General features: G+C 40.8%; 2 protein-coding genes across 3 annotated transcripts in view; both read left to right on the top strand.

Moving 5' to 3' along the window:
- LOC311289415 (glutamate receptor ionotropic, kainate 2) overlaps positions 1-5,409 on the top strand; it is a 49,605-nt gene extending 44,196 nt beyond the window's left edge. Inside the window, exons 15-16 of the mRNA XM_084407418.1 lie at positions 795-1,045; positions 2,220-5,409. Of these exons, the coding sequence (XP_084263544.1) occupies positions 795-1,045; positions 2,220-2,384 (416 nt within the window). The 3' untranslated portion in view covers positions 2,385-5,409. The remainder of the gene's footprint in view (positions 1-794; positions 1,046-2,219) is intronic.
- Positions 5,410-7,169: 1,760 nt separating this feature from the next.
- naga (N-acetylgalactosaminidase, alpha) lies at positions 7,170-20,199 on the top strand. Of its 2 annotated transcripts, XM_084406171.1 has the most exons (9): positions 7,170-7,368; positions 8,412-8,568; positions 10,109-10,249; positions 12,094-12,305; positions 13,170-13,264; positions 16,596-16,757; positions 16,992-17,189; positions 18,826-18,966; positions 19,684-20,199. In XM_084406171.1, exons 2-9 carry the CDS (start codon positions 8,414-8,416, stop codon positions 19,894-19,896), a joined length of 1,317 nt encoding a protein of 438 aa, XP_084262297.1. In that variant the 5' UTR covers positions 7,170-7,368; positions 8,412-8,413; the 3' UTR covers positions 19,897-20,199. The 2 variants fall into 2 exon arrangements, with proteins under 2 accessions (XP_084262297.1, XP_084262298.1); XM_084406172.1 differs by lacking the exons at positions 7,170-7,368; positions 8,412-8,568; positions 10,109-10,249 and adding an exon at positions 11,467-11,870 and having other exon boundaries at positions 11,928-12,305.
- The last annotated feature ends 1,130 nt before the right edge of the window (positions 20,200-21,329 follow it).

Below are 21,329 nucleotides of genomic sequence, written 5' to 3'. Positions count from 1 at the left end.
GTTTTCAGCTGTCTTTTGAATGTTGTCAGGGATTCTGCATTCCGGATGAGGGTGGCGAGATCATTCCACCAGCATGGAGCTGTGAATGAGAATGTTCTGGAAAGTGATTTTGTGGCTCTCTGTGATGGAACCACGAGACGTCGCTCTTTGACCGATCGTAGGCTTCTGGTAGTGATGTAGGCTCGCAGGAGTGAGTGAAAGTAGGAGGGAGCTGAGCCTGTGATAGATCTGTAAGCAAGCGTCAATGCCTTGAACTTGATGCGAGCAGCGAGAGGTAGCCAGTGCAGAGAGATGAACAGAGGAGTGACGTGGGCCCTCTTGGGCTCGTTGAGCTGCAGCATTCTGGATCATCTGTAGAGGTTTGGTTGCACATGATGGAAGTCCGGCCAGAAGAGCATTGCAGTAGTCAAGCCTAGAAATGACCAGGGCCTGGACGAGGAGTTGTGTTGCATGCTCCGTTAGGAAAGGCCTGATCTTCCTGATGTTGTGCAGTGCAAACCTGCATGATCGAGCTGTCTTTGAAATGTGATCTGTGAAGGTCAGCTGGTCATCAAACGTTACTCCCAGATTTCTGACCGACCTTGATGGGGTGATTGATGATGAATCAAGCTGGAGCCGGGGAGACACACACACCATCCCACACACACACACACACACACACACACACACACACACACTGAGGTGTGAAGCTCTCCTCGTCCCGCAGGCTCCCCGTACCGAGACCGCATCACCATCACACACACACACACACACACACACACACACTGACGTGTGAAGCTCTCCTCGTCCCACAGGCTCCCCGTACCGAGACCGCATCACCATCGCGATCCTCCAGCTGCAGGAGGAGGGGAAGCTGCACATGATGAAGGAGAAGTGGTGGCGAGGGAACGGCTGTCCCGAGGAGGAGAGTAAAGAGGCCAGCGCTCTCGGCGTGCAGAACATCGGGGGAATCTTCATCGTCCTGGCCGCCGGGCTCGTGCTGTCCGTGTTCGTGGCCGTCGGGGAGGTGCTCTACAAGTCCAGGCAGAACGCTCACATTCAGAAGGTGCTTCATAACACAGTTAAACTTTAGCCAGACGATGGACCTCAGTGTGACACAACACAATAAGGGCCCTATTTTAACGATCTGAAACGCAAGTATCAAGCGCGAAACGCAAGTAACTTTGTGGGCGGGTCTCGGCTATTATACCGGCTGGATAAATGACTCTTGCGCCCGACGCAAATCTAAAATGTGTTGGTCTGAAGTAGCTTCATTACTCATAGGTGTGGTTTGGGCGTAACGTGAAATAAACCAATCAGAGCGACATCTCACATTCCCTTTAAGAGCAGGCGCGCTTGTTCCATGGCGGATTGCTATTATAACGGCGGATTTGCCTGGCGCGCGCCAGGAGCGGTTCACAGCCGAGGAGACCGAAGTTCTCGTCAGGGCCGTAAAACACAGAGAAGTGACATTGGGGATGGAGAAACACACCCAGATTAGCTTCAGTTAAACAGGCGTATAATAATTTGGGTAAATGTGTAAGCTAGATTTATGCCTATTTTTTCACATCTTCAATGGACACCACAATGATTTCCTTCGTGTGGAATATTTTTCCTTGTAATAATGTATGGTTTGCAAAAATGAGAACTGCTGTGTCTGTGTAGATGAGAGAATCATAGTGTATGTGCGTTGTGCACACGCTACATTATGGCCAAGCATGCGCCCTTAAAATAGCATCTGAATGACATGCGCAACGCGGCACTGACTTTAGACGAGGTTTCTCCTGGTCAGTGGAATTGTTTTCTGAAATTGCAAAATAGCACCAGGGAACGTTTGCGCCGGAACACGCCTCCTCTTTTCACTGAACCGCCCCCGGGAGCGCAAGTTCATTCCCTAGTTTACCGACGTGCGTCTGTGGAGGGAAAACTCCGCTGTGCGTCGGGTGCAAAATAGGAATGAGACATGCGTGTGTACAAAGTCAATTGCGCTGGGTGCAAGATAGGACCCCAAATGTTTAAATACACATCCCTTTAAAAGTAGAGCTATTCAATTTAAGAATAGTTCCCACAAAAATGAGTATTTAAGTCATTATTCACTGAAAATAACTATAATAATGAATCCTGCATGACCTGAGCAGGTGTGTGTGGTTCTCTCTCTCTATAGAGCTCAGGGTGTGTCTTAAGTAATCTTGTTTGTTTGTTTGTTTGTGTATTTACCTGTTCTTGTATTTCTCCTGTAGCGCTCGTTCTGCAGTGCGATGGTGGAGGAGCTCAGGGTGTCTCTGAAATGCCAGCGACGGCGGAAACAAAAACCTCAACCTCCCGCCATCGTCAAAACAGAAGAGGTCATTAACATGCACACCTTTAACGACAGGAGGCTCCCGGGGAAAGAGACCATGGCCTGAGATCCTGCGGGATTCTCCTGTAACTCTCGTCCAAACGACGGACACGAAGATGTTTCCTGTGGAAATCCGGATATGTGAGCGACTCAGAAACTCGGTTATCGGCCCAAAAACACCGTCTCTCTCTCTGTCCTGCTGGACCTTCGGCGCTACATTGTTCTTATTCTGTGTCGCTTATCTCTGTTTTCTCTGTGAAAGACGTGTAGGATGCTGTGAAATGAAGTAGATGTTTTAAACGGATCAGTTTCGATGTGAGAGAAATGCTGCCTTCAAGACTCCCAGAACCTTCTCAGAACGTTTATGAGCCGTTATTAGTAGGGATGCGCGATATATCGGCCGCCATATCGGTATCGGCCGATATATGTTCATTTTTACTGTTATCGTTATCGGCCTGATAAGAAAATTTGGCCGATATATTAAAGCCGATAAATAATGTATTATTTCCTTCAGCTGAGACTCTTCAGATTCGCACTGTTCAACATGATGGGTTTGAAGTGCTTGAAATATGATTGGAATCACTTCAAAAAGGAAAATACGGTTCAGTGCAAGTCTGTCATATCGGCTACATAACATCATAATGAGAACATTATTATAATTGTGTGTTTGGGTCATGGATTTTAATGGTGAGGCTTTTGTTTTTGTAATCAGGCTCTTAAAAATTATATAAAAATTTGGTTCATATTTACCTGCCGATATATCGGTTATCGGCTTTCAAATATAAAGAATTATCGGTTATCGGTATCGGCCAAAATTTTCATATCGGTGCATCCCTAGTTATTAGACGTTAATTAGATTAATATGAACTTTTAGAGAAAGTTCTTATTAGTTTCGTCACACAAAAACCTTCCTGCAATGTTTTTAGAATGTTTGTTACTCAAACTAGAACCTTGAGAGAACGTTCATGGAATGTTAGGAATTGTTAGATGTCAAAAGTCTTAATTATGATCTGATGTGCGTGAATGAAATGAATGCTTTTAATTACTTTCTTTCCTTTTTACTCACTGACAAATACAGGAATCTTTTTAGCACCAGTGCAACAGAATGACGAGCAAGAGACCGCTAAAGCTGGAAGGCAGAATGTTTTAAACACAGAAGTTAATTGAATTAAAATTATCGTACGCAATAATATCTTTGTAACACATCTTTCCCTCGTGGGTCAAAATGACCCGAATCCCTAAAAGTATACTTCTTCTTTTTTTTTTGTCCAGAAAGCTTATTTTATTTCATTTTGATAATCTTTTTTAATTCAATTTCTTTGGAGATTTTTTTATTTTATTTTTATTTACCTTTAAAAGCACATTCCTCATAACTCTTATTCCCCAACTTAAATTCAAAATAACTCACAATTTCATGCACAACCCTTAATTCAGCTCTAAATATCTTACATTGGGTGTCTTTGCCTCTTGTGGAAAAAAATGATAATAATATAAGATGATATTTCATGACTCTAGATGGCCTTATAGCTCTATAAGAGCTGTTCCGCTGGGTCCTAAAGTCAGTTTCTTCAGTGTGCATTCAGATACGCATGTAGACATCAACTAAAACATTTTTTGGTAAAGTTTCAGCATTTTTAGGTTTTTCTATGTGTACTGAAGCATTCCTCGCATTCCATTCATTCTAAGGGGGTCAAACTGAGGATTTGTTACTTTTTAAAATTTCAACCACAAAACTCCTCGAATCCTTTTAATTTTATTTGTGTGTATTCGTGCGACAAAAGTCCTGGGGTCTTGGACCCCTCTGATGAACACTCAATTTGTAAAAAAAAAAAAAGTAACCCGAGGGAAGACCAATGACGTTGGAGCGCAAAGAAAAGCAGCATGAATACTTACTTGAAAGCACCAATAAAATCCATGGAACAATGTCCGTCAGTTGTATGTCGCGGGCTGCGTCCTAAATCACATACTTCCCTACTATATAGTAGGCGAAACACAGTCAGTATGTCTGAATTTACGGTACTCGTGAAAAAGTACCTGTACGACCTACTACTTCTGAAGTGTGCATCTGATGGACACTTTATGTAATGACAACATGGCAAATGCACTACATCCGGATCGCATTCATACTCTATAGAACATGCTTTTTTTAGCGGTTGCAAAGTAATTCCTCGCTATTTGGGATGCAGCCGCATTCACATTCGGTGTCATGATGATCAACGACTCAAACCAAAGTTCTGTCATTTAGATAAACTTAAACTTTTCTAGCAAAACTTTCTACTAGCGTCCATTCTGTCTATCACAGGCAACTCGACTTTGTTTGTCATTCAACGGAGATTTATAACGAGAAAAAAAGAGAAAAGCAGTTTTTGTACAGACAAATTTTGTAGTAAATCTTTATATTGCCGTGTCTGATGCCTATGTAGGTTAAAGAGGACGGCCGCGCATTAGACGCCCCACACACACACATATGCACATCGATCCAGCCGAGAGCAAGCAGCGTCTCTATCCCAGACAGCAACATCGTGCTGACCCATATCCGGTTCACATCTGACCCACATCCGGCTCACATCCGGCTCACATCCGGCTACACATCTGACCCACATCTAGCTCTCATCCGGCTCACATCCGGCTCACATCTGGCTCACATCCGGCTACACATCTGACCCACATCTAGCTCTCATCCGGCTCACATCCGGATATGTGTGGAATCCACATGTACCGGCTCACATCCGCCTCACATCTAGCTCTCATCCGGCTCACATCCGGATATGCGTGGAATCCACATGTACCGGCTAACATCCGGCTCACATCTGGCTTACATCTGACTCACATCTGACCCACATCTGGCTCACATCCAGATACGCGTGGAATCCACATGTATCGCTGCGATCAGTGGCGCGGACACAGTGTTTTCTCGTGTGGCTCGCGCACACGCCGCACTATCTTCACTCGGACGCGTGCTTGAATCCGTTGCGGATACTCTATTCGTTCTGGTGAAATCACAAAACATAATGCACACAAACGTGTCCCTGCTTGACATACAACCACTGATAAACATAATCGGTTTTGATGAGGAAAAAAAACTATACAAGTGCGGATTAGAACCCAGAACCTCTGACACGGTTGACGAAAGTTCTACCACTGGACCATTAAGATATACCTTGTTCAAATAGGCAGATCTATGTATTTATTCACACGAAAATTCTCGGCACTGACAACATATATTAGGTTACATCCCATTAAACCCCATGTAGCCTACTATTTAAATCGATTGCTGGATATCGTAATGTTATTGTACATATATCTGATTTAGCAAAGTTACGCCACTGGGTGTGTATATTAGCTTAAAAAACCGAGGCCCCTCCGTATATTCACCAGGCCCACCTATTAATGACGTTCTGTATCCGCCACTGGCACCGGCTCACATTCGGCCAACATCTGTTTCACATCCGGCTCACATCTGACCCACATTTAGCTCTCATCCGGCTCACATCTGACCCACATCTAACTCTCATCTGGTTCACATCCGGCCCACATCTGGCTCACATCTGACCCACATCTAACTCTCATCTGGCTCACATCCGGCCCACATCTGGCTCTCATCCAGATACGCGTGGAATCCAAATGTACCGGCTCACATCTGACCCACATCTAGCTCTCATCAGGCTCACATCTGAACCACATCTGGCTCACATCCAGATACGCGTGGAATCCACATGTACCAGCTCAAATTCGGCCCACATCTGGCTCTCATCCGGCTCACATCTGGATACGCGTGGAATCCACACGTACCAGATGTGGCCCGGATCCGAGTCGACACTGTGTTGCTGTCTGGGTACAAACCTCCTTTGTTGTTTTACAAGCATATTTTCTGTTTCTGTGTGCTGATGTTTGTGTTTTACCTGACGACGAGTCTCTCTACTGTATAATAGTGTGCTGAGCAAACGCTAGGATTTCTCCGACCGGGTTTAATCTACAGGGACCTTTGGAAAAGAACCATGTGCAAATTAGCATCGGGTGGAGAACTATTCAAGCTCATCTTGTAATAAAAAAAGAGATTATACTGTGTAGGACGTGTCGTTTCCTTTCTCTGTGTGTGTGTGTGTGTTGTTCAGTGTTTATCGTTTTTAATTGTAAATCAAGTTATTCTAGATCAGTGGTTCCCAAACCTGTCCTAGAGTACCCCCAACACTGCATGTTTTCTTTGTCTCCCTAATCAAACACACCTGATTCAACTCATCAGCTCATTATAGGATATTATCAGCTCATTACAGCTATTAGCATATAGGTAGATCGACTCGATTTCATGGGAGTGGGCGGAGCTAAAGAGCTATTTCGGCTCAGTTGCTTTTTTCGACTCTGGTGCAATTTTCTGCACAGCATCATGGGTAATGTAGTGTTCACCAGGAATTTCACCCTTAAACATGATTATTTAAAAATAAATAAGCTGAAATAAAGTAGTCTGATGCTTTCAGCAGAAGCAAAAACCATTATCAGCCTCGTAGCTCACAATAAGGCTGTCTTTAATGATTTATAAGTTATCGTTAAAAATCAATTTCCCTGTGGAGAAAATCCCTGAAAGATTTCCCTGAAGACGGAAAATTAAGACCGTCTCTAAAGAGATGTCGCTGCAAGAAGTTATTCTGATTCAAGATTACGAGGATATCCGATGTGCATATATAATAGCTTAAAATATAGCAATATGCCATCTGTCCATTTTGATTTCATGGGGACTTTAATAATATTACAGGCTCTAATAGTTTATTTGATTTTACTTGATCACAACAATTTAGCTTAAAATCGAAATGTTTTGTATGTATGTATGTATGTATGTGGAACTTCCTCATGAACCATCGGGCAGCTGATGCTGCGTCACATGACATGATGCGGTCACATGACCGGCTGGATCAAACACACACACACACACACACACAGAGAGTGAGAGTGTGTGAGAGAGCGAGAGCTGTTTCCAGCAGCAGAATCGAACCGATCCGACCCAGAAAAGCAGTGACATCTGAATCGGAGTGAGAGAAGATCTGGATCCGGATCCGGTGAGTGATGAAACCATAATCAAGCGCGTGCATCAGTTTCATTCAGGTTTTTAACTCAATTCTAATTCATCTGATCAACGCAGTTCTATAGAATATCAATGCATGTGGAGATTTAAACAAGTCTTCATTTATATATGCTATAATGCATGCGATACGTAGGCTATATAGATTCGTGTTGTGCATTCTAACAGGAAGTGTCTTAACAGGAAGTAAAAGACGTGCTCATTTATTGTGATGAGTTATTATTAAAAATGAGATCGATATCGCTGTTTGTTCCAGTAGGCTATATATATATATATATAAGTGAGGAAGATCTTTTAAGGTTAGGGTTCTTAAGGATGTTTACTTTACCTGTGTGTGTGAAAGTCACGTGTGTATCATGTGAGTCATGTGACACTGACAGGTGTTTCTCTCATGATGTTTACAACAGACACTCAAAAAAATCTTTAGTAGTGCAAAATATATTTGAAATGGTCTAATTACACATTAATGTTGTGCTCGTGTTGGTTTAAAACACAATGTAATCATTCAGTGTTTGTGTCAAAAATTCCGATTATAATGTTCATTGTTAGATTTGTTTACAAAATTGCTACATTTGGAAAAATAACTTGATTTTGATAATGTTTTAAATAATGTCACTAATATCTTATGAAGTTGAAGGCGTTTCATAATTGAATTCTATACAAACTGTGTAAATAAATGTGACTTCACATAAAGTGACATTCTTACTTCCTGTCAAGTAATTAAATTAAATTCACGTTCAATTCACGTTAATTTGTATAGCGCTTTTCACAATACACATCATTTCAAAACAGCTTTACAGAAAGTTCATTACAGGAAACTAAGTTATGTATTTCAGAAATGTACATATACAAAATCACAGTTTGCTAAAAATGTATTAATTTAAACAATGTAATAATTTAATGCAGAAACAATGAGCTCATTGAAGTAATGAATACAAGGAAAACTTTCTTTTCTCAACTCTTCTCAAGTTGATTTAAATGCCATGCCTTCAGAATGAGTGTTAGTACGGTGTGTTTCAGATATGCAGTGGTCAGCACTGACTCTGGTTCTGGCGTTCTCCTCGGCCACCTTGGCTCTGGACAACGGTCTGATGAGGACCCCTCCCATGGGCTGGTTGGCATGGGAACGCTTCCGCTGTGACATCGACTGTGACAACGACCCGCAGAACTGCATCAGGTGATCCAGAATCAGCCTTTCGCTCTCATATTTCACTGATCCAGAATCAGCCTTTCGTTCTCATATTTCACTGATCCAGAATCAGCCTTTGATTCGCATATTTCACTGATCCAGAATCAGCCTTTCGTTCTCATATTTCACTGATCCAGAATCAGCCTTTGATTCGCATATTTCACTGATCCAGAATCAGCCTTTGATTCGCATATTTCACTGATCCAGAATCAGCCTTTCGTTCTCATATTTCACTGATCCAGAATCAGCCTTTCGTTCTCATATTTCACTGATCCAGAATCAGCCTTTGATTCGCATATTTCACTGATCCAGAATCAGCCTTTCGTTCTCATATTTCACTGATCCAGAATCAGCCTTTGATTCGCATATTTCACTGATCCAGAATCAGCCTTTCGTTCTCATATTTCACTGATCCAGAATCAGCCTTTGATTCGCATATTTCACTGATCCAGAATCAGCCTTTCGTTCGCTATTTCAGTTTTAGTGCAGTGGCGCTCACTGATCCAGAATCAGCATATTTATGCATATCGCATATTTCAGTTTTAGTGCAGTGGCGCTCACTGATCCAGAATCAGCATATTTATGCATATCGCATATTTCAGTTTTAGTGCAGTGGCGCTCACTGATCCAGAATCAGCATATTTATGCATATCGCATATTTCAGTTTTAGTGCAGTGGCGCTCACTGATCCAGAATCAGCATATTTATGCATATCGCATATTTCAGTTTAAGTTGAAAATTTCGCTTTGTGCTTTTGTGAGTTCTATTAGTTTGGGTTTTTCATCATATATTTATTTTTATTTTAATTAACACAAATAGTTTTAGTATTATTTATATACTATTATAGTTTTCATTAATATTTATATGTTCTGTTTTCTGTTTATTTTTAATAATTGTATGTGCTTTTGTCCATTCTTTTAGTTAGTATTACTATTTATTTTAATTAAGTAATTTCAGCTTTATTTCACCAACAAAAATATATATTTTTAATATTACTATTTAGGTAAAATTTATTTTAATTTTAGCTTTAATTTAAAATTATTTCAGTTTATTGCCAAGGCACCATTTCTAATTTTCGTTTACTTTGTTTTCTTATCTAATATTTATAAAAAAATTTAATTCAGCTTTATTTCAGTTAATAAAAATATTTTTATAATTTGTATTCATATTTTGAATTCGCTTTTATATTCATATTTCCATAAAAAATTTTTTTTTTTTTATATATATATATATATATATATTATATCACTATTTAGGTTAAATTTATTTTAATTTCAGTTTTACTTCAGCTATAGATTATTTGTTTCCAGTTAATAATTTTATTGCTTTAACTTTAATTTATTTCAGTTCATTGCCAAGGCAGGCAACGTTTCTAATGTTCTTCAAGTCTCTGTTTTTCATCTAATATTCACACTCTAACACTGAATGCGTGTAGAATCCCAGCGCTGACGGTGTGTGTGTGTGTGTGTGTGTGTGTGTGTGTGTGTGTGTGTGTGTGTGTGTGTGTGTGTGTGTGTTGCTCCTGCAGCGAGTCGTTGTTCACAGACATGGCCGACAGACTGTCGGAGGACGGTTGGAGAGAGCTGGGTTACGTCTACATCAACATCGACGACTGCTGGGCCTCCAAACTGAGAGACAGTCAGGGCCGACTGCAGGCCGACCCCAAACGGTGCTGACCTCTGACCTCTGACCTTCTTATAGCAGAATAGAGAATATCCAACTGAACACCAGAGTCTCTCACACACACACACACACACGCCACATATCCATCTGAACACCAGAGTCTCTCACACACACACACACACACGCCACATATCCATCTGAACACCAGAGGGCATCTCTCTCTCACACACACACACACACACACACTCCATCTGAACACCAGAGGGCATCTCTCTCACACACACACACACACACACCATCTGAATACCAGAGGGCATCTCTCTCTCACACACACACACACACACACACACACACTCCATCTGAACACCAGAGGGCATCTCTCTCTCTCACACACACACACACACACACTCCATCGGAATACAAGAGGGCATCTCTCTCTCACACACACACACACACACACACACACACACACACACACACACTCCATCTGAACACCAGAGGGCATCTCTCTCTCACACACACACACACACACACACACACACACACACACTCCATCTGAACACCAGAGGGCATCTCTCTCTCTCACACACACACACACACACACACACACACACACTCCATCTGAACACCAGAGGGCATCTCTCTCTCACACACACACACACACACACACACACACACACACACACACACACTCCATCTGAACACCAGAGGGCATCTCTCTCTCACACACACACACACACACACACACACACACACTCCATCTGAACACCAGAGGGCATCTCTCTCTCACACACACACACACACACACACACACACACACACACACGCCACATATCCATCTGAACACCAGAGTCTCTCACACACACACACACACACGCCACATATCCATCTGAACACCAGAGGGCATCTCTCTCTCACACACACACACACACACACACACACTCCATCTGAACACCAGAGGGCATCTCTCTCACACACACACACACACACACACACCATCTGAATACCAGAGGGCATCTCTCTCTCACACACACACACACACACACACACACACACACACACTCCATCTGAACACCAGAGGGCATCTCTCTCTCTCACACACACACACACACACACACACACTCCATCTGAATACCAGAGGGCATCTCTCTCTCACACACACACACACACACACACACTCCATCTGAACACCAGAGGGCATCTCTCTCTCACACACACACACACACACACACACACACACACACACACACACACACTCCATCTGAACACCAGAGGGCATCTCTCTCTCACACACACACACACACACACACACACTCCATCTGAACACCAGAGGGCATCTCTCTCTCACACACACACACACACACACACACACACACTCCATCTGAACACCAGAGGGCATCTCTCTCTCACACACACACACACACACACACACACACACACACTCCATCTGAACACCAGAGGGCATCTCTCTCTCACACACACACACACACACACACACACACACACACACTCCATCTGAACACCAGAGGGCATCTCTCTCTCACACACACACACACACACACACACACACACACACTCCATCTGAACACCAGAGGGCATCTCTCTCACACACACACACACACACACACACACACACACACACACACACTCCATCTGAACACCAGAGGGCATCTCTCTCACACACACACACACACACACACACACACTCCATCTGAACACCACAGGGCATCTCTCTCACACACACACACACACACAAACTCACCACTAGATGCCGCTAAACATCACACACTGCAGCTTTAACTGCGATTACATGGAGATGGCGATGAATGGTTCAGCTCTACAGCAGAAGCTTTGCTCCTTCATCTCACGTTATTGTGAATCAATCTGCAGGTTTCCACATGGCATTCCTCGTCTGGCGCGTTACATCCATGATCGGGGGCTAAAGCTGGGCATTTATGGAGACATGGGCACATTCACGTGTGGCGGATATCCGGGAACAACTCTGGATAAAGTGCAGATAGACGCCCAGACGTTTGCGGACTGGGAAATCGACATGCTCAAACTGGACGGCTGTTACTCAAACTCCAGCTATCAGGAACTAGGTGAGGGAACCAACACAGTATTCTTCATTATAATAATTCATACGCAGAATAAAGGGGCGGGGCCTGGTTGAGTTAGTTAGTAGTGTGTTAAACTGGCAGTTATGGAAAGGGCCGGGACATTTCCCAAACACACTCGAAGCGCTTGACCAATCACAACACACTGATCCAGCCGACCAATCAGAGCACAGTGTGCTTTTCAGAAGGAGGGGCTTCATAGAGACAGGAAGTAAACAGAGCGTTACTGACAGACTGGGAAGAGAGGAGCCGCAACAATGGAGAATATGAGGAGAATAATCAACATTCAAGCAGGAAAACCTGTTCTAGTAGAGCCTGAAACAACAAGACTTTGAGAAAGGACATAATAGGCAGGAATGGGAGAAATTAAGCTTTTATTCAATTAAAACCGATTATTTAGTTAAATGATTCACTCTCAAAATCCCACATGTTGGTGGACAAAACAGTGTAAATGCAGTGAAAACACCTTTTACAAACCAAATTCTAAAGCTTGATTAATCAGACCAATAGGAGACTATAAACTACAGACGATTAATTATACAAATGTGCCATTAAATAAGATTTATAAAACTGATCCAAGATCAGATAAAAAATCATAGACAGTGGTTCATTGAAACCAGTGAAGTCTCTGAAGCCTCGTTTGCTAAAATCCCGTCGAGTCAAATCACCTTTATTTATAAAGAGTTTTCTACAATACTGATAGTTTACAGATGACGTCACACACACAACGCTCATATTCTTTACAGTGTATGTTTGATACACGCTCTGAATCACTGATTCCAAACAAATGATTCGCAAAGGTTTCCGCTCCTGTTCTCATTATCTTTTGTTGACTATATTTAAACACAGGCTATCCGATGATGTCGAAGGCCCTGAACGCTACGGGCCGTCCCATTGGCTACTCCTGCAGTTGGCCCGCCTACCAGGGCGGACTCCCTCCTAAAGTGAGTAAAGTTACTGTAGTGTCTCTAATCTGAAGCCCGATGGAAATGTAATATATGATAAATAGGGGTGTATCGTGTCACAATATATCGCAATACAAAAATGTTTAGTTTTAGTGTCAGTACTATATTAAACTACTATATATAATGTTGAATATAATGTATAATAATGCATATTTGTGGGTCCTGATAATGCCAAATGTCTGATGTTACCAGTAAAAGTGGCCTATACATTATTATAAATATATCTAGTCAGTGAAACATATTCATCTAAAATAATTCTGTATTTTCATCTTCAGAATCATGAATATTGTTATTCTGGTGTCTCTATTGTTCATTGGGTTTCAGCACCAAGTCCAAGACTATTCATTTACACACACAATGTAATATCAAATTTAGCATTTTAGTCAACAGCACATTTTTTGTTAACGTTTTATCATGTCTTGGAGTATCGCGATAATATCGTATCGTGAGTTCAGTATCGTGAGTTCAGTATCGTGATAATATGGGTTCGTGAGTTCAGTATTGTGATAATATCGTATCATGAGTTCAGTATCGTGATAATATGGGTTCGTGAGTTCAGTATCGTGATAATATGGTATCGTGATATGTATCGTATCGTGAGTTCAGTATCGTGATAATATGGTATTGTGAGTTCAGTATCGCGATAATATGGGTTCGTGAGTTCAGTATCGTGATAATATGGTATCGTGAGTTCAGTATCGCGATATGGTATCGTGAGTTCAGTATCGCGGTAATATGGTATCGTGAGTTCAGTATCGCGATAATATGGTATCGTGAGTTCAGTATCGCGGTAATATGGGTTTGTGAGTTCAGTATCGTGATATGGTATCGTGAGTTCAGTATCGCGATAATATATCGTGAGTTCAGTATCACGGTAATATGGGTTCGTGAGTTCAGTATCGTGATATGGTATCGTGAGTTCAGTATCGCGATAATATGGGTTCGTGAGTTCAGTATCGTGATAATATGGTATCGTGAGTTCAGTATCGTGATAATATGGTATCGTGAGTTCATTATCGTGATAATATGGTATCGTGAGTTCAGTATCGCGATAATATGGTATCGTGAGTTCAGTATCGCGATAGTATGGTATCGTGAGTTCAGTATCGCGATAATATGGTATCGTGAGTTCAGTATCGTGATATGGTATCGTGAGTTCAGTATCGTGATAATATGGTATCGTGAGTTCAGTATCGTGATAGTATGGTATCGTGAGTTCAGTATCGTGATAGTATGGTATCGTGAGTTCAGTATCGTGATAATATGGTATCGTGAGTTCAGTATCGTGATAATATGGTATCGTGAGTTCAGTATCGCGATAATATCGTATCGTGAGTTCAGTATCGCGATAATATGGGTTCGTGAGTTCAGTATCATGATAGTATGGTATCGTGAGTTCAGTATCGTGATAATATGGTATCGTGAGTTCAGTATCGCGATAATATGGGTTTGTGAGTTCAGTATCGCGATAGTATGGTATCGTGAGTTCAGTATCGTGATAATATGGTATCGTGAGTTCAGTATCGTGATAATATCGTATCGTGAGTTCAGTATCGTGATAATATCGTATCGTGAGTTCAGTATCGTGATAATATCATATCGTGAGTTCAGTATCGTGATAATATGGTATCGTGAGTTCAGTATCGTGATAATATGGTATCGTGAGTTCAGTATCGTGATAATATGGTATCGTGAGTTCAGTATCGTGATAATATCGTATCGTGAGTTCAGTATCGTGATAATATCGTATCGTGAGTTCAGTATCGTGATAATATCGTATCGTGAGTTCAGTATCTCGATAATATGGGTTCGTGAGTTCAGTATCGTGATAATATCGTATCGTGAGTTCAGTATCGTGATAATATCATATCGTGAGTTCAGTATCGTGATAATATGGTATCGTGAGTTCAGTATCGCGATAATATGGGTTCGTGAGTTCAGTATCGTGATAGTATGGTATCGTGAGTTCAGTATCGTGATAATATGGTATTGTGAGTTCAGTATTGTGATAATATGGTATTGTGAGTTCAGTATCGTGATAATATCGTATCGTGAGTTCAGTATCGTGATAATATCGTATCGTGAGTTCAGTATCTCGATAATATGGGTCCGTGAGTTCAGTATCGTGATAATATCATATTGTGAGTTCAGTATCGTGATAATATCATATCGTGAGTTCAGTATCGTGATAATATCGTATCGTGAGTTCAGTATCTCGATAATATGGGTTCGTGAGTTCAGTATCGTGATAATATCGTATCGTGAGTTCAGTATCGTGATAATATCATATCGTGAGTTCAGTATCGTGATAATATGGTATCGTGAGTTCAGTATCGTGATAATATCATATCGTGAGTTCAGTATCGTGATAATATCGTATCGTGAGTTCAGTATCGTGATAATATCATATCGTGAGTTCAGTATCGTGATAATATGGTATCGTGAGTTCAGTATCGTGATAATATCATATCGTGAGTTCAGTATCGTGATAATATGGTATCGTGAGTTCAGTATCGCGATAATATGGGTTCGTGAGTTCAGTATCGTGATAGTATGGTATCGTGAGTTCAGTATCGTGATAATATGGTATTGTGAGTTCAGTATTGTGATAATATGGTATTGTGAGTTCAGTATCGTGATAATATCGTATCGTGAGTTCAGTATCTCGATAATATGGGTTCGTGAGTTCAGTATCGTGATAATATCGTATCGTGAGTTCAGTATCGTGATAATATCATATCGTGAGTTCAGTATCGTGATAATATGGTATCGTGAGTTCAGTATCGCGATAATATGGGTTCGTGAGTTCAGTATCGTGATAGTATGGTATCGTGAGTTCAGTATCGTGATAATATGGTATTGTGAGTTCAGTATTGTGATAATATGGTATTGTGAGTTCAGTATCGTGATAATATCGTATCGTGAGTTCAGTATCTCGATAATATGGGTCCGTGAGTTCAGTATCGTGATAATATCATATCGTGAGTTCAGTATCGTGATAATATCATATCGTGAGTTCAGTATCGTGATAATATGGTATTGTGAGTTCAGTATCGTGAGTTCAGTATCGTGATAATATCGTATCGTGAGTTCAGTATCTCGATAATATGGGTCCGTGAGTTCAGTATCGTGATAATATCATATCGTGAGTTCAGTATCGTGATAATATCATATCGTGAGTTCAGTATCGTGATAATATCATATCGTGAGTTCAGTATCGTGATAATATTGTATCGTGAGTTCAGTATCGTGATCTGTATTGAATCGTGACGTGAGGGATCGTTACACCGCTAATGATGAGTGTTCTCAGGTGAACTACACACTGCTGGGTCAGATCTGTAACCTGTGGCGGAACTACGCTGACATCCAGGACTCGTGGGATAGCGTCCTGGGAATCGTGGACTGGTTCTTTGAAAATCAGGACGCTCTGCAACCCGTGGCCGGACCGGGTCAGTGGAACGACCCCGACATGGTGAGCTCATCATCACTGGCTGCGTTTACATGGGTCTTAACAAACCATACATCAATGGAACGCTTATTTATTCAGCTTTAATATGATGTATAAATCTTAATTAAAAAAAAAATGACACATATGTTCACATATGGTCAAAAGATCGGATCTGTGCATTAAGACTTGCAGTGTAAATGCAGCCACAGAAAACAATGATTTATGCTAATGATTTATGCTCATTTGCATCATCCTCAGTTGCTGATTGGCGACTTCGGCCTCAGCCTGGACCAATCGCGCGCTCAGATGGCGCTGTGGGCGATCATGGCCGCTCCTCTCTTTATGTCCAACGACCTGCGTACGATTAGCAGCGACGCTCGCGCAATCCTGCAGAATAAAGTCGTCATCGGCATCAATCAGGACCACTTAGGCATCCAGGGCAGACGCCTGTTCAAGGTCAGTAATCTACAGGATCGGGTTTCACTGTTGCATTTGGCTCTTAGCTGGGCTATTGACTAAAACTAAGACTGTTAATAACGTTAAATGAAATATAAATATTAGTTGAAAACATTAAACTAAAATAAGTTTAAAAAAAACCCTAAAAAAAAACCCTAACCCTCTCTCTCTCTCTCTCTCTCTCTCTCTCTCTCTGAATCAATATTTGACGCGATTTGCCCCGATTTCTCCCTCGCTAGGTTTCCTTCGGAGGACTTTTAGCGCTGCGCACAACCAAATGTGACTACAGCCTCTCACAAGTTAGAAAGACACCACAACGCCAATCAGTTTAGCGATGTGTATTCAGGAGGCGGGACTCAGATCTAAACCGTTTGTGTAATTGGCCAATTTTTTTTTTTTAACGACGACAAGCCGGAATGAAAACAAGCCGAAATTAAATAGGAGTAACGAGGCTATTTTTAAAATGTCAGGAGTAGAAAGTACAGATAATGGCGTGAAAATGTAAGGAGTAGAAGTAAAAAGTCGTCTGAAAAATAATTACCCCAGTAAAGTATAGATACCCCAAATTTCTACTTAAGTAAGGTAACGAAGTATTTGTACTTCGTTACTTGACACCTCTGCTACAAATATAAAAATGATAGCTAATTCAAAATATTAATAAAGGTACTCACTTTTACACTGCACTGTATTTTTTTTATTTATTTTTTTTAAATATAGTAGCATTTATTATTTAAACAGATTTGTATTACTTTATTAATAATGGTTATAATTTATTATAATTAATAATCAAATTAATTTATTTAATAAATTTTTTTAAGCCAAGACACTACAGGTGAAAAGGGTCAAATTTAACGAATAGAAAATACTTTTTTTTTTTTAATCTTATTAATTACATGACATGCCGATTAATTAATCGCACATGAAATTCGGCTGAGAAATTACCCTCAAAAGTTGATTTAAAGTCATTATTGTGTTAAATGAGAATGGCATCAAGTAGACATTAGAAAAATAGCTTTAGAGAGACGTATTTTATAAGATTCAACATAGAATTTATTACTCATAAATTAGCCATGTTTTTTTTCCTGAATTGGTATTTAAATATATCTTTGTTCCACTAAAGAAAGAAAGTCATACAAGTTTGAAACGACATGAGGGAGAGTAAATGTAAAAAAACCACTGAATTTTCACTTCTAGGCAAACTATCCACAAAATATGTTTGTTTTTTTGTTTTTTGTTTTTTAAAGCTGATTCATTCAGGAATTAAGTAAATGGCTCTCTTTATGAATGAGTCATTGAATCGTTGGTTCACCCGACTGATTCTTTCAAAACGCTGATTCATTCAATAACGAAACTTGAGCTTATTGAACTTATTTAGCAAATATTGAGCAAAAACAGACAATATTGTGTTTTAAATATAACATATACATATTTTTTTTTTAACTGTTGTATAAAATCAGTACCACATTTGCATTTGTGTGATATATTGCTTAACTATATCATATGATATAAACATGAGACAAAAACTCATACGAGTGCATTTTTGACCTGAAATCTTGAATAGAGCTCAAAAGCTGAGGAGTGCATGAGAAACAGTAGTTTGCACAGTTTGAAAGCGACGCTTGTGTGTTTCTGTCAGGAGAAGAGCGGGATTGAGGTGTACCTGCGACCTCTCTCTAAAGGAGCCAGCGCTCTGGTGTTCTTCAGCAGGAGGACAGATATGCCGTATCGATACATGACATCTCTGAAGACGCTGGGATACACACCTGGAGTGTATGAGGTGAGCCTTTAAACACAGACAAGCTGACAAACAGACTCTCTCTCTCTCTCTCTCTCTCTCTCTCTCTCTCTCTCTCTGTTAAAGGGATAGTTCACCCAAAAATGAAAATAAGCCCATGATTTACTCGCCCTGAACCCATCCTAGGTGTATATGACATTCTTCTTTCAGACGAACACAATCAGAGTTGTATAAAAAAATATCCTGGCTCTTCCAAGCTTTATAATGGGAGTCACTGGGTATATTTTTTTGGAAGTCCATCAAAGTGCATCTGTCCATGATAAAGTGCTCCTCACGGCTCCGGGGGTTAATAAAGTACTTCTGAAGGGATGCGATGCGTTCATGTAAGAAAAATATCCAGATTTAAAACTTTATCAACTAATAAAAAAGGGTAAAGGGTTTACTAAAATCTTGTATTAAAATAGAATTTACTTTCTATAAACTGGTCAATGACATGGAAATGTTTAAATACAAATGGGGAATTAATAAATGTTAATGATGATGGCTGTTTAGAAATGTATATTTAAGTGTAACTGTGTTTGAAAAGGATTATTATTTATTATTTATTCTCTTTTTATTCTCTTCTCCTGGAAACATTGTTAATGTGAAAAGTTAATGTTTTTATTTTATTTTTTGTAAATCAATCGACCTTTAAAAGTCAAAGTCTCTCTCTCTCTCTCTCTCTCTCTCTCTCTCTCTCTCTCTCTCTCTCTCTCTCAGGTGTTTGATGTGTTTTGGGAGAAGCGTTTGCCCGAACTGAAGGACAGCACAGAGTTCGTTGTGTCGGTCAACCCATCTGGTGTGGTCATGTGGTACATCTATCCAGCAGCTGATTGGTGGAAAGGGGCGGAGCCTAGTCGTTTCAGCAAGAAGCTGATGGGTCCAAAGTTCCATCGATATGCTAATGAGGCCGACGCCCCTCTAGTGCTTTGATTGTTTTTGGAAAGGAAATTAACTACGCACTCAGGGATCTTTAGCCAATCAAACGTGCCTCGCTCGATTTTTATAAAAATGTACAAAATTTTAGGACTGTTTCTACTGAATGTCTTTTGAATGAGTTTCCATTAATGATTTTGCATTGACTTTAATAAGAAGCCTAACGCTAGCATCTCATTTGAGCAAATTCACGTTTCAAGTTGCTTTCGCATGTAAATCAAGATGTTCGGATCATGATGCATTCGGTGATGTGTGATACTGTATTTGAACTCAAATAAACACAAATGATGGTCAACCTCACAGACGTTACAGTGTGGATTTGTACACTAGTATTTGATTGATGCTTTACCCTGATGATAATTAGCTGCAGCTTTCATTGTTTATCAGTAAACTGACAGTCTTACATAATGTGGATTCCTGTTCATTAAACCAAAAGTATTAATCCACTGAACATGTGCTTTCAGTTCCTGAACCCTGAATCAGGGTTTCTCTGTGTTTGGTGTTTTTAGCCCCCAACGGCGCCTCCCAGGCAGCGAGGGGATGGGTAGGTTTAAGGTTGAGGTTAGGGTTAGCTGCCTCTAAGGAGCCATTGGGGGCTAAAAACACCATCGAGCGGGTTTCTCAGTCAAAAATGTTAAATCCAACTTGCATCATCAGACCCGTTTGATATGATTTCAGGCTAATCAGTGAACAGGCCAAACAGGAACAAAACCTCACTTCATATAAGAGTATTTATAATGTCCTCAAGCAACAAAGAAATGCCACAGTTGATCAAGACTTTGAAGCAGAAATGAGGGAGAAACTCCCGCTTTCCTTGCCATTAATGTTGGACAACACGACCACGTCTCCTTCCGTTAAAAATAATGGCTAGTGCGGTGGCTGAGATATACACAACACTAACAACATCAGTTGCCACGATTTTTGGAAAGACTTATCGCGAGGAAAAAAATACATTTTAGCCGCACAACATTGGTTAATGGAAACACCGTCATTTCGCAATAGATTTTTTATCGACATTTCGAAAATATCGCAAAAGTTTTGTGCAAATCTGTAATGGAAGTGTGGCTAATGATTCCAGTGCTGGTTATATTCAGTGGTGAGAGTTGGGTCATGATGGGCGAGTGGTTAAACACATGGTCTCTGTGTGCGAGGCTGCGATAGAAACACGGGTTCAAATCTGACTTTAACTGGTTTATTGTAGAATCACGGGGTCACAACAGTGAAATATGAGTTCCAGCAAGTGAAAACCAAGAGATCTGTGGCTCACAGGTATGAGCGCTGCCTCATGGTTCAGAGGTTCCTGGTTCGAATCCCAGTCAGATCTCCAAGAAATCAACAAATGGAGTGATTGGTGGAGAGGATAAGAGGATGGAGGAGCCCAAGACAGGGTCCAGGTGGAGCAACTGGTTATCCAGGAAAACCATCTGTAA

Source organism: Rutilus rutilus, assembly GCF_951802725.1.
Source record: "Rutilus rutilus genome assembly, chromosome: 4".
Taxonomy (NCBI): Eukaryota; Metazoa; Chordata; class Actinopteri; order Cypriniformes; family Leuciscidae; genus Rutilus; species Rutilus rutilus.
Note: the sequence above shows the minus strand (reverse complement) of the source record. Positions and strands in the feature narration are given on the sequence as shown.

Coding starts and splice junctions, on each gene's coding strand:
- naga (XM_084406171.1), top strand. CDS start 8,414: ATGCAGTGGTCAGCACTGACTCTGGTTCTGGCGTTCTCCTCGGCCACC. Junction 10,250..12,093: donor CTGCAGGCCGACCCCAAACG/GTGCTGACCTCT, acceptor ATCAATCTGCAG/GTTTCCACATGGCATTCCTC. Junction 18,967..19,683: donor ACACACCTGGAGTGTATGAG/GTGAGCCTTTAA, acceptor TCTCTCTCTCAG/GTGTTTGATGTGTTTTGGGA.